This window comes from Leuciscus leuciscus, assembly GCF_965113295.1.
Source record: "Leuciscus leuciscus genome assembly, chromosome: 14".
Classification (NCBI taxonomy): Eukaryota; Metazoa; Chordata; class Actinopteri; order Cypriniformes; family Leuciscidae; genus Leuciscus; species Leuciscus leuciscus.
In genome coordinates this window covers 8,312,790-8,325,650 of record NC_138738.1, presented here as the reverse complement: position 1 = coordinate 8,325,650, position 12,861 = coordinate 8,312,790, and the positions used below count along the sequence as shown (strand labels likewise).

At 37.9% G+C, this 12,861-nt stretch overlaps 1 protein-coding gene across 4 annotated transcripts in view; it reads left to right on the top strand.

Annotated features, from left to right (window-relative positions):
* Positions 1 to 12,861, top strand: part of cntn4 (contactin 4) — a 160,581-nt gene that overhangs the window by 135,710 nt on the left and 12,010 nt on the right. For 3 of the 4 annotated variants that reach the window (XM_082190169.1, XM_082190168.1, XM_082190170.1), the window contains exons 13-17: positions 3,266 to 3,441; positions 5,901 to 6,021; positions 6,415 to 6,573; positions 10,180 to 10,329; positions 11,442 to 11,512. In XM_082190169.1, the coding sequence (XP_082046295.1) occupies positions 3,266 to 3,441; positions 5,901 to 6,021; positions 6,415 to 6,573; positions 10,180 to 10,329; positions 11,442 to 11,512 (677 nt within the window). The remainder of the gene's footprint in view (positions 1 to 3,265; positions 3,442 to 5,900; positions 6,022 to 6,414; positions 6,574 to 10,179; positions 10,330 to 11,441; positions 11,513 to 12,861) is intronic. The other variant, XM_082190171.1, reaches the window with a different exon arrangement.

The following is a 12,861-nucleotide window of genomic DNA, read 5'->3' as shown; positions in this document are numbered from 1 at the left end:
AAGTATTCTCTCGGTTATGTCATATGTGAACAGCTGAGAAAGGAACGGATATTTGTCAGGTTTTTTTCGGTCCGTGCAGTCTTAAAGTGACAGCACACACTTAATATTATATACTGTTTTCTGTGTCATTGATATAAATAAAACAATAAAATACAGCTTTAACAAAGATTAAACTATATTTAATTTATACAGTGACAAATAGTGTTATTTTACATTTAAGTTTAATTATTAATTTCTGTACCTGAATATGTTAGACTTTGTAAACTCTGTTATTTAGTATTCATCTCTGCTTGTAATTTGTGTATTTGTTCTTATTTTATTACTGACTTTTCACTTGTTTTAAATAATGTGTGAGCTTTATCAGTTCATCAGGCTAGTAGTTTTTAATGTAGTAGCTATCGAAAAACTTCAACTGAGCTTTAAGTAATAAATGAAAAGCAAAGTTATTATAAACTTATCCCAATTAAACACTTATCTTAAACTACAGTATGAGATGGTTAAAAACAAAACAATCACAAAGTACCAGCGGCCAGACGAAACAAACGTCTATAAAAGCAACGCTATTCAACGCAACACCATACCCAAAAATGTTGATAGTGTGTCTTGCTAAGAATCTTTAATAGGTTTAGCCTGGCGTAATGTTGAATGTTGAATCTTTGAATGTTGTCAATGTTTAATTGTCATTTTTTATTTATTTAAATATTACATTCTTTTTGTTTACTGCATTTATTTAAATTTGACTGAAGCAAGAGTATTATGTCTCATTTTGTTTCTATCTTGTTTGGTAACCTAATGTTCAGGATTTGTAGACCTTTAAAATAATAAAGCTTTTCAGAATCGTGAGAGAATCGTGATCTTGATTCCAAGCAAAAAAAATCGTGATTCTCATTTTAGCCAGAATCGTGCAGCTCTAGTCACAGGTGTTATTTGCTAATAGTTTGACCTTGTTTGAGTTTGATTTCTTGACACGATCAGCAGGAGCCTGTCGCACAGATCTGCACATTGGCTTTGCTCAATTGGTTTTTGTGCCAAATCATTGTGAGCCTCCCAGAACACTTGACCTGTATGAGACTGCAATATTCAAGTAGAAATATTAGAGAAGAATAACGGGTAGTCTGGCTCTACGATACTTCCACAGACCATTTAAACTTGCTTGGTCATTGTGTAGCAGGGTTTTTCCGTTCCCGTCACCTTCTTTCTGTCACTATGAAGCAGGATATTAGCAAAATGGATGGGGCTGCATTAATTCAAAAGTGTGAACACTTTTGAGGTCATTGACGTTTCTGTGATGGGATCGGTCTGAAAGCTTCCACGGATTGCCGCTGTTAATCTATAGGGTCTCGTCTTCTCTCGACAGCTTTAATGACAGACAGTAACAGTAACAAGGTATTATGCAAGAAGGATATCACTCAGATTACGCCGACAAGAGCTTGAGGGCGTCAGGTCTTTTAAACGAGGTTATCTATGCAATCTGTCACAAATGATGATGGAGCGGGGTAATAAGAGGCATTTTCTCCAGTTCTACAACCTCGACTGTAAGACAGCAGAGTCAGCTTTGCCTTGAATGAATTTTCAGGTTTCACCTCAGAGATTTTTCTACCACCGTTCAGGGCTCTGGTCTGAAGTGCAAATTTGCGGATCAGCGCAACGGCACATTCCCTCTACACCCTCACTGAGGCGCTTTTCATTCATTACAACTACAATAGGAGGTATTAATAGCTTCTCATTGACTTACAATGGTAATTTTTCACTTGTTCAGTTTAGTCTGATGCTTGTTTAAATATAGACCATAGAGGAATCCGCCTTGTTTGGAGACCCCAAGCCACTTCCATAGTGAAGAACAAAGGGAGCCATGGGACATCCGTCTACTATGAGAGATGGCAAACAATAACATGGGAGCATTACACGGAAAACAGGATGAAAGTGGTGACGGTATCGGGGATGAAGTAAAGGTACATTACTCAACCAATCCTCCAACAAGTGCTGTTCCTACAGGAGAAGAGCGAGTAACATGCTCTTTTCTGGGCTTCAAGGCGCTGCTGTTGAATTCTGAATTGAATTGCCAGGCTAAGAGCTGACAGAATACCAGGCAGTGCCGTATTGTCATCCCATTGTGTGAATCTGACAGACAGTCGGAGAGGGATCTCATCCAAACAATAAAAGAAGCAAGCCTCATCCGACGGCCCCTCATTGTGTTCCGCACAAAACCCATAGTAACGCACCTGTTAGCTTTGCCTTTCCAGTTTGATATCAGTCGAGATGGGAAAGGTTGTTTCATGTGTCGGAGACCTGTAATTCCAGAATCGAATCCTCACATATAGATTGGAAGCTTGTGCCGTCTGCTTTCAGCATACATGTGCACTCTTCTGGGGTATCATTCACCGTGCTTAATTTAGTCTGATGGACATTTCAGGGAAACACACACAGCGCCCTCATGAGGCTCAAAAGCGACCTGCAGCGGATTTTTGCTCTCATGCACCTGTTCTACACAAGGCTGCACTCTGAAAGTGGAGGAGCAGGCGTGCTTGTCGTGTTCACTTGTGAAATGGCGCCAGTCTGTGTGCGAACTAAACTGACTTGGAAAGAAAGTGAGCTGGGTGCAGGCCCTGCCGGGACTGGTGGCATGTTATCTGGTTTTCAGAGTAGTGCATTCTGGGACATTTGGGGCTTAGCAAAGATCAGACAGTGACACATGGTGGAGCTCATGGATCGTTCATGGGTTATTCACCTCTTCGTCCACCCTAGATATTGTCCTGTTAGTTGTTAGCCATCTGTCGTGGAGCTCCGTGCACTGGACTCTGAATCTTATTTTGGCATTGGAACAACGTTCAAAGATAACTTTATCTGTTGTAATATATTTTAAAATGTAATTTATTCCTTTTCTGAAAAAGTTGAATTTTTAGCATCATTAATCCAGTCTTCAGTGTCACATGATCCTTGAGAAATCAATGTTGATTTGCTGGTCAAGAAACATTTATGATTATCATCAATGCTGAAAACACTAGTGCTGCTTAATATTTTTGTGGAAACATGATACTTTTTTAAGGATTCTTTGATGAATTAAAGGTTAAAAAAAAAAGCATTTCTTTGAAATAGAAATGTTTTGTAACATTTTAAATGTCTTTACTGTCACTTTTGACCAATTTAATGCATCCTTGCTGAATAAAAGTCAAGAATTTTCAAACCGTTAATGCTTGTTTTATTTCCACAATGGTACTTTTTGAAATGTATTTATGTGTAACCATTGATATATATTGTTTTCCAGAGCCAACGATCATCACAACTGCTCCCAACACGCTGGACGTGACCGTTGGCGAGAGCATCATTCTTCCCTGCCAGGTTTCCTACGACTCCTCGCTGGAGCTCAAGTTCACATGGTTCTTCAACGAGCAGCTCATCCACTTCGGCAGCCATGGAGGATACTTTGAAAAAGTTGGCGGAGTAAGAACAAAACAATTAAAAATATCATTCAGTGGTTTATTTATTTATATCGCAGCCAAAAGTTTCTGATAAAACTGGGATTACCAAGATAAAGTGTATAGCTTATGTCTGGTCCTGTGATCTCAACATGGCAGCCACCAGTAGCTGCCACCATTAAAAAAAAATAGCATGTAATATGTTGCTGTATTCTATTAAGCATATATTTTAATCATAAATTAAAATATAGCACATAAATGTATCATAAATCACTGTGTCAGAATACAGCATAATCATGCTTAGTACTTTTTAGAACAGGCGTTGCATGCCTGTGCAGGCTTAGGCAGCTAATAGGTTTTGGAACAGAGCCATAGTTTTTGAATATATTTTTGAATACTTTTTTTTTCCTTTCTTAAAAAAACATATTTAGAACTAACGCTGTGTCTACTAGCTGGACACTTCACATACATATATGCAAATGTATTTAAACTGTAATTGGTAACATATTGTTCTTTAGATATTCATATCGAGTACTTTCAACTGAATTGCTGGGAAAAAAATCACATTAATTCTTTCATTAAATTCCACAGTTTTGAGTTTGTGAATTTATGATAAGAGATTTTCCCATTATATGTGCAGGCACTGACAACCCATTCTGTATTAATCTACAGTATAATTAAGCTTCCCACTCAGTGTGAATTGCAGCACTTGTACAGTCACATGCGTTTCTTTCATTAAAAGTTCATGATATTTTTTTCTTCCTGTCCTTTTGGGGGTGAGGGGCTGATCGCTTTTCTTGTCATCTAGTTCATCATGTCATCCATAGAGGTTCTGCGTCTCCAAAGAAACAAGCAATGGAGAACTTTGTAGATGGAAGTGCTCTATTTTAAGAGCAAAAACTGCCACTCTAATATTATTTTACCTGATTACTATGATTTATTATGAGTGATGTATCTTAATAGCAGCACTTTGAGTGAAGAATGTGGGGAAAGTATATACCCTTGATAAGGACAAATAGCAAAGTTATTAATTCTACACACCGCAATTTTCTTTAAAGGGTTATGAACTGCATTTATATATATATATATATATATATATATATATATATATATAATGTTATCAAGATTTTTACATCAAAAGGCATCCTAACTTAGAGGTAATAAGCTATTTTCTCTCCTGTTTTTGACCCTCTCTTTCGAACACTCCGTTTTGATAGCATTCAAGACTTTGACCCACTGCAATGATTGGGTTACAGTTTTGCATATTAAAATCATTTTCAACGTCCCCACCATTACATATGTGAAATTGTTTTGAAAACTTCCGATGTTGGCTTAGATCAAAACAATAACAAAAATAGCGTTCTCTATGTGCTTTCTTCCATATCCAGGAAAGCTTCCGCCTTAACTCCATAAATGCAGAAGCAAAGGAAAGAACAGCAAATCACAACTCAATATTCAATTTGATTGCGGTGCTACAGTATAAATACTCAGTACATATCAAACCATCTGTATCAGACAAAGCAATAGTGACACCTGGTAAAAACACTGTTACTCACACTTGTGTGTTGCAACAATAGTGTCGGATTCGCAGCAAACTGAAGCGAACAAGCAAACGTTGTCTTGGTGTGATCTGACTGGAACTTCGTTAAAAATAAAGTTCATCCACACTTTTTTAATGTTATAGGATCACAAGGAAGGCAATGCAGAGACTGTGTTTTTCCACAACTTGGCACTTCAAAACATCTTGTAATCCTCTATCATTTTGTTTGCTTCTGTTTAGTTTTTACTAAAATATGACACGTGCGAATCGGTGGGCGGGGCTAAAGAGGCCATGATGTAGAAGTAGGCGTTGATCTTCTTCTGTAGAGGCGGTATTTCATCACACTGTGACGTAGTAATGTGACATAAACTGAAACAAGTCATTTTCTGAGCTTGGTTTCAATCAAAGCTGTCTTTTTGACTAACGAGGAACTTTTGAGTTCTGAAACTATTGAAACTGATATTTTTATTGTACAATGACTTCTTATACAGTATGTCAAAAGTCAAGAAATTTTTATTTCTCAATTCATGACCACTTTAAGTTAATTAAATTGTTCTAAGAACTCAAAGAGACAGGTACCAAATTAGCCATATTTTTTATTCATCATATACTCTGGTCCACTCTCTCAGCCATTTCTGAGCAAACACTGCTCATCTAGACAAAAAGAGTTTTTGTTTGACCTACATATTTGCATGTCATTTAAGGCAATAAAAGGCCATGGTGAAAAAAACAAAACACTTTTCAAATAATGTCTTTGTAGTCCTAGTTTGTCTATGGCTGTACAGAAAGCTGAAAAAAAATGTAATCAGAATTTTTGTTCATCCAAAAGCTATACTGATAAATATCAAATATATGTACTATAATGTAAGTACATATAAATACAATTTAAAACAAGCATTATTTTCTCTACCCTCCTTACCATATCTTTGATCTTTCTTTTTCAGCAGCACTCAGCAGGTGACATCATGATCCGAAACATTCAGCTGAGGCATGCTGGGAAGTACACGTGTGCCGTACAGACCAAGGTGGACAGCAGCTCCATTGCAACTGACCTGATTGTCAGAGGTGAAAATGCTGTGAAACATAAATAACACTTGCATGTGGTATCATATCTTATATACATAAATAAGACATCATCTACTTTTGCACACTCTGGCTATTGAATATTAAATATCCATCAACTAACTAGATTCAGTGTTACAGACTGTTAAACAAGCCAGTGACGCATTGTAAATGTTTACCAAATGGAGGAAAGATGTGCTGGTTTTCCTGCTACAGCAAAAAATTACCCATAAAAAATGAGACATAATCTAATTAGAGCTTTTAAGTCAGTAAAAACATGTAGCTCAGACTTAACCAGCTGCATTGCTGTGCTTTAGGGGGCCGTCTATGTGCAGCCTACAGCCGTGACATCATTGTGTGTGTGTTTCTGGTTTGCGTGGCTGTCTTCTGTCTCAGGTCCCCCTGGCCCCCCTACCAGCATCCATGTGGAAGAAATCACAGATACCACTGCCACTCTCTCCTGGAGGCCTGGTCCTGATAATCACAGTCCAATTACTGCCTACACCATCCAGGCTAGAACCCCTTTCTCCCTCGGCTGGCAAGCTGTTAGCACAGGTGGGGCTTCTAACCAGCCTTCACTGATCAAAACATTTTCTGCATAGTTTCCTATTTCGTCCCCCTGTTTTTTTCTCTCCTATTACGTACTGAGATTTTCATCATGTTTTTTTTTTATGCTTGTTAATGCTTATTTTAGACCTTGCCAAAATGATTGGTTTTACCACATGTAGTTGTGCTTTCTCTGTAGCTTGAACAGCGATCCAAAAGGAGATGTTTTGCTCTTTTCCACACAATGGGCTGTATGGAGTATACACACACACACACCAGGGTTTCCGTTGTCCGGTAATTGCCGGACATTGGCCGGAAAAAAAATGAAATGTCCGACAAAATTAAATCTCTCCGGTCAAATTGTCCGATTAAAATTACCTAATAATCCCGCCCCCCTAACACAATCTGAATTTGAGAATAAGCCTAAAATGTATAAAACAAAAATACACCGACCTTTGGCTATGTTATAAAGGAACAGGCTCTACCGTTTGAAAGTTATTAAACAACATCGCATGCTGCATTTCAAATAAAGCGCACGCCTAAAACGGCTGTAATATAGACCTAAACAACGAACGAATGAGTGAGACGTTTCAAATATGGCCAGGCCCAGGCAGACTAGCCGTAAAAGCTTTTTTCAGAGGCCAGACGCGACGGACGATGGTGAATCAGGAACGCCTGAAGCCTCAGATGTCCAGACAGCTCCACCACCACCGGAGAAAAAGCAGAATCGGATCAAGACGAAGCAGCGAAGTCGCCTTGCGGAGAACAAGGTTACGCGGCTTATGCGCATTGCAAGTTGTGTAGAGACACTAGCCGCGTTTCCATTAGGCTACCCTTCAAATTGCACAAATTGAAATTGCGAATTAAAAATACGCACAATGGAAACACGTTAATTTCGCAAAAACTCCCGTTTATCGCAAGAACGTTTTTATCCTCGCATGAGGAGGTTTTTCAGGCAATTCGAAAAAGGAATATTTCGCAAAACTGCAATGGAAACAGTTTTTGCGCATTTGCAGTCACCTGACTTAGAAGACGCGGTGTGTTTGAGGTCCATGTATAGCTACGCAAATAATAATCATTTTATATTATTTTATTATATTATAACATTTAATAAGCTATATTTAGAAGACGCTTTTATGCAAAAAAGGAACAAAGCTGAGTGTGGAGCGCGCACTGCATGGCACGGAGGCGCGGGCGTGACCACTTGCATTTTCCTATTAACAGTGGAAACAACTTAAAATACTCTATCATTTCTGGTCATACAGAAAATAATAATACATTATTCTCAACTACTTTTATTTGTGTAAACTCACAATAACAAGAAAACGTTGTGCTTTTGTAAAATAAAATAAAACAATCAGACGCACTTTCATGATCTCCATAAACTGGAGCGTGAGAATTTAAACAAAATATAGCCTATGTAGGCTAAAGCTTGAAATGTCCACTTTTTTCGAACAAATTCGAATCGAAAGCTAATACCTTCTGATTATACCTAATCCGTATGAAAGGTGCATTTCTCTCTAGAAGCGCATCTGCTTAACAGCGGAGATGGAGATGTGATTTTAGCCGACACTTAGAAAACAATAGTTTATTCATAATATTAATGGCTCTTCTCATTCAGCACTGCGGGAAAAACATCAATTCCAGGTTCTAATTTGGCCTTTGAAAACCAGTAAAATCGACATGTTTTCCATATTAATTTGTGAATATTTTAAATGTTTAATAAAGGGGCAAAAAGTCATAAACAAAAATCAGAAAATGCGTCGATATTTACTTTTTTGCGCAGCAGTTGGTGTAGCCAGTTCAAATTAAAATTTTGGTGTTCAACTTTGCGTTTTAAAAAGACAACAACCGTTCATTTTTCGTTTTTCAATTACGGGTTAAAAAAGGAAAAACGAATGGACAAAAGTAGCCTACATGGATCGTTTGGACAGAATACGAGACAGAGTTCTTTATTAAATTCATAAAAGAAACAATAATTAGCCTATAGGAATACTGGATTCTAAATCTCAAATAAATTCCACAATCAAAACCTCGGAGCAGAAATGAGGGCGAAACACCCAGAAACTCCTTATGTGTCGTTCGCAGTACAAGGGTCTTTCCCTGCCATTAATGCTTGGATAACACGCCACGTCTCCTTCCATTAATCATAATAATAATGTCTAATGCGGTGGCTGTGATATTATATAAACCAACGTCCGTTGCCGTGATTTTTTAAATGACTTATCGTGAGAGAAAAAAGGACGTTTAGTCGCATATAACATCGGTTAATGGAAACACCGTCATTTCGCAATAGTTTTTTTATCGATATTTAGATAATAGCGCAAAACATTTGCGCAAATCTGTAATGGAAATGCGGCTATTTACACCGCGAGATATTCAGATATTTTATGTGGGGAAGGGGGATTGGTTTGTTAAACTATGAATGTGAAACCATAGTAAAAACAATTGGCGTTGATTGACGCCAATCGGACGTTCATGTTTTTTTTTCCGTCTATTTGAAAGTTAGGCTAATAAACATGTTGCATTCTATACGGCCTGATTATGTCATTTTTTAAGTTACATAGCCTGCCTCCAGTTTTCCTCAACTTGACTAATTAAGAGGCAATATTTGACCGGCATATCATCAAAATGTCCGGAAAACGAAATCTCTGCCGGTCACTTTGACCGGCACCATTTTTTTCTAGCGGAAACTCTGACACACACACACACACACACACACACAGTCTGGTTCGCTATCTTTGTGGGGACTCTCCATAGACGTAATGGTTTTATACTGTCCAAAACGGTATATTCTGTCCCCTTACACTAACCCTACCCCTAAGCCTACCCATCACACAAAACTTTCTGCATTTTTACATTTTCAAAAAAACCTCATTCTGTATGATTTATAAGCTTGTGTACCCATGGGGACCTCAATTTAGATCCCCACAGTGACATGAGTCCTCATGTGTCTGTGTGCATTCAGGTTTAAGTCCCCACCGGGATAGAAAAACATGCACACACACACACTGAACTACTGTTCAAAGGTTTAACTTTCTATTTTAAAATATACTTTTAAAAAAACTTTTGTAACAACAAAAACTATTTACTATAACCTCTGATCAATTTAAGGCATCCTTGCTGAATAAAAGTATTAATTTCTTTCAAAGAATTGTACTGACCCCAAAAAACATTGAATGGCAGTATAGAGAGATATAGGACGCTTACCTTGACAAAATATAAAACTGTGGTGCCAGGAAAAGAACCACAAAGATGAAAAGAACAATCTGAATTCCAGAGGGAAAAAAAGTTTTTTAAAACAAGTGATTTTAAAAATTGTATGTTATGAATGTCTGCACACACACACAAATGAAGCTTTACAACAGAGAATTTACTTATTCTCTGAATTTCTGGTAGATAGATGTATAATTGCAACTATAGGGTGTTATTTTTATCTCAGCTTTCACAGCACCTGTCGATAAGCCCGCTTTTGGATCTTACCTATGGAGCCTATTATCTCACCGAGCCGAAGAGACCCGCGCTGTGCATCTTGTTTGTGTGAGCGTGCGGGGGGCCGTGCAGGCTCACGAGGGGGCTCGTCTCACAGTATGTGTGTGTTCTGTTTTGTTCCAGTGCCGGAGGTGGTGGGGGGCACACATCTGACTGCTACAGTAATCGAGCTTAACCCCTGGGTGGAGTATGAGTTCAGAGTTTTGGCAGGCAACGCAGTGGGCACAGGAGAGCCCAGCAAACCCTCGAAGAAAGCCAGGACGAAAGAAACAGGTGAGTGCTTCAGACACGTTAGTCTGCATGTGGCTCTTTCAATTAGCGTCATGTGGTGTGAGTCGCTATCTTCCGTAACGCGTTGATTGCGTTGAAGGAGGACCAAAGCCATATATCTAAGACTTCTGACTTTAGCCAGTAAGCAAACACCCTTGCAAAATGCTACAAAGCACTTTAGAAAACCCCATAGCAATATGCTGCAATGCTTGAGCATCCTGGCGGCTCATTTTGCATGCAAACACCACTTACATTCCTTCAGAAAATGTTCAAATGTAATTATGCATGCAGTTTTATGGGCTAGTATAAATTACTAACTGGCTAAAATGGAGTATTTGTACTTTTAAAAATGTATTTCTCACACAGCATTGCTATTTAAGTAACTGTAAAATGCAAGGTGGTTAAAGACGGTAAAAAAAAAATATATATATATATATATTTTTTTTATATATTTTGATATATATATTTTTATATGTTTTTGAAAATAATATCTTATGCCCAACAAGGCAACATTTATTTAAACAAAAATATAGTAAAATGTGAAAATGTGAATTTTAATATATTTTAAAATGTAATTATTCCTGTTGATGGCAAAGCTGAATTTTCAGCATCATTACTCCAGTCTTCAGTGTCACATGATCCTTCAGAAATCATTATAATATGCTAATTTGGTGCTCAAGAAACTTTTATTTTTATTATTATTATTATCATTATCAATGTTGTGCTGCTTAATTCTTTTGTAACATTATAAATGTCTTACTCTCACTTTTGATAAATTTAGTGTATCCTTGCGGAATAAATTATGATTTATTTTTTTAACTTGTAAAAAAAACTTGCAGACCCCCTAACATACTAACTGAATTTTCTTTTTTTTCTTTTTTTTAACTAAATTTATATCAGTTTTTATTTTCAGCTCACAGTTGAGCTTTTAAATCATACAGTTAAAACTGTCAAGGGTGTCCAGCATCTAAAAAAGCATGTCATTTATACATGAAAATATATTTAGGCTCAAATCATGTCCATGTTATTTGTTGAACTTTCAAATGATATGCAAAAACCTAAGTCTTAAATGGCCACACCTGAGCCAAACTGAGTAAATCTTTTCCTTCCTCCAGTTCCCAAGGTCACCCCAGCCAACGTGAGCGGAGGAGGTGGCAGTCGATCAGAGTTAGTCATCACTTGGGAGGTAAGATGACCAATGCACTTCACTCGCCCGTCTGTGTGTGCGTGTGTGTGTGTGTGTGTGTGTGTGTGTGTGTGTGTGTGTGTGTGTGTGTGTGTGTGTGTGTGTGTGTGTGTGTGTGTGTGTGTGTGTGTGTGTGTGTGTGTGTGTCTCTCCCTTAGTGAGTCCTTTGTATACAGTCTCCCTTTGCAAGCTGGCTAGACATCATTGTTCCTTTTATGTGAGGTTTTCATTAATCATAGTACAGTGGATACACAGAACACTTCATTTTCTGTAAGAGCTGCGTGGCAATAACTGCCGCTGTCATACAGGAGAAGCAGCAAAGATAATTAAATGGAGTTACCCTCGAATTTTTGCGAGGAACTTTTCAAAGATTACGTTCTCTCTTTCTGTATCTCCTTTCATGAGAAATGTTCTATTGTTCAGGTTTGAGAGTCAGCTGGTGTTATCTATTGAGCTGGAAGTTTGTCACAGGGAACTTGAGACTTCAGTTCTGTTGTTTTTTAAATAAAAATGACGTATACCACAGAACGCCATCTTTAGTCCAAGAGAATTTCATGTCTTTTACTCCAAAACCACCACTTCATTCAACAGTACTGGTGGATTTCACTGTACAAAACCTAGTGTTATATTGTATTTTAAGACTTCATATTATACTTTAATAACAAAAATGTTTTAAAATAAAATTTAAAATCTATTTTTTATCAGTATTGAAATTGTGTAGCTGTCAGATTTTTCTGAGATTGTTCCTATACAGATAGATTGATTGATTGATTGATTGATTGATTGATTGATTGATTGATTGATTGATTGATTGATTGATTGATTGAAATAAGTTGTCAGTCGAGCACTGTTTCCCTGCTCCAAATCTTAGAAGGCAGCGACCGGTAATAGACAACAAGGCAGCTCATAGGTTTTGGAACACATCCCATTAGGTTTGGTCTCTCTACGGCAAATTGTTATTTTCACAGCAGACACTGGAGTGAGCGCTTGATTACAGGTGCATTTTTATTTAGCCGTTAAACTCTCCCGCACAAGTGTGCGAGCGTGAAAACATAATCTCCCCCTTCTTTGAGTCGCATGCCATGGTTTCGGACTAATGGATGCTATTTTCTGGTGGTCTCACCGTTACCGCACCGCATTACTGCATGGTCAGTGGCAGACCAATATTTCAAACAAAAACCACCATGATATCATTACCTGGCAAAACGATTTCCTGGGAGATGTAATCCCTCTCTTGCTGAAGAGGCAGAGATGACAGATATTGCCTCAGACCACGTCGCGGCAGAGATTAGCGCGAATGCGGCGTCTGATGCCTGACAGGTGTCAGGAAAGTCATACACCCTGCTGTC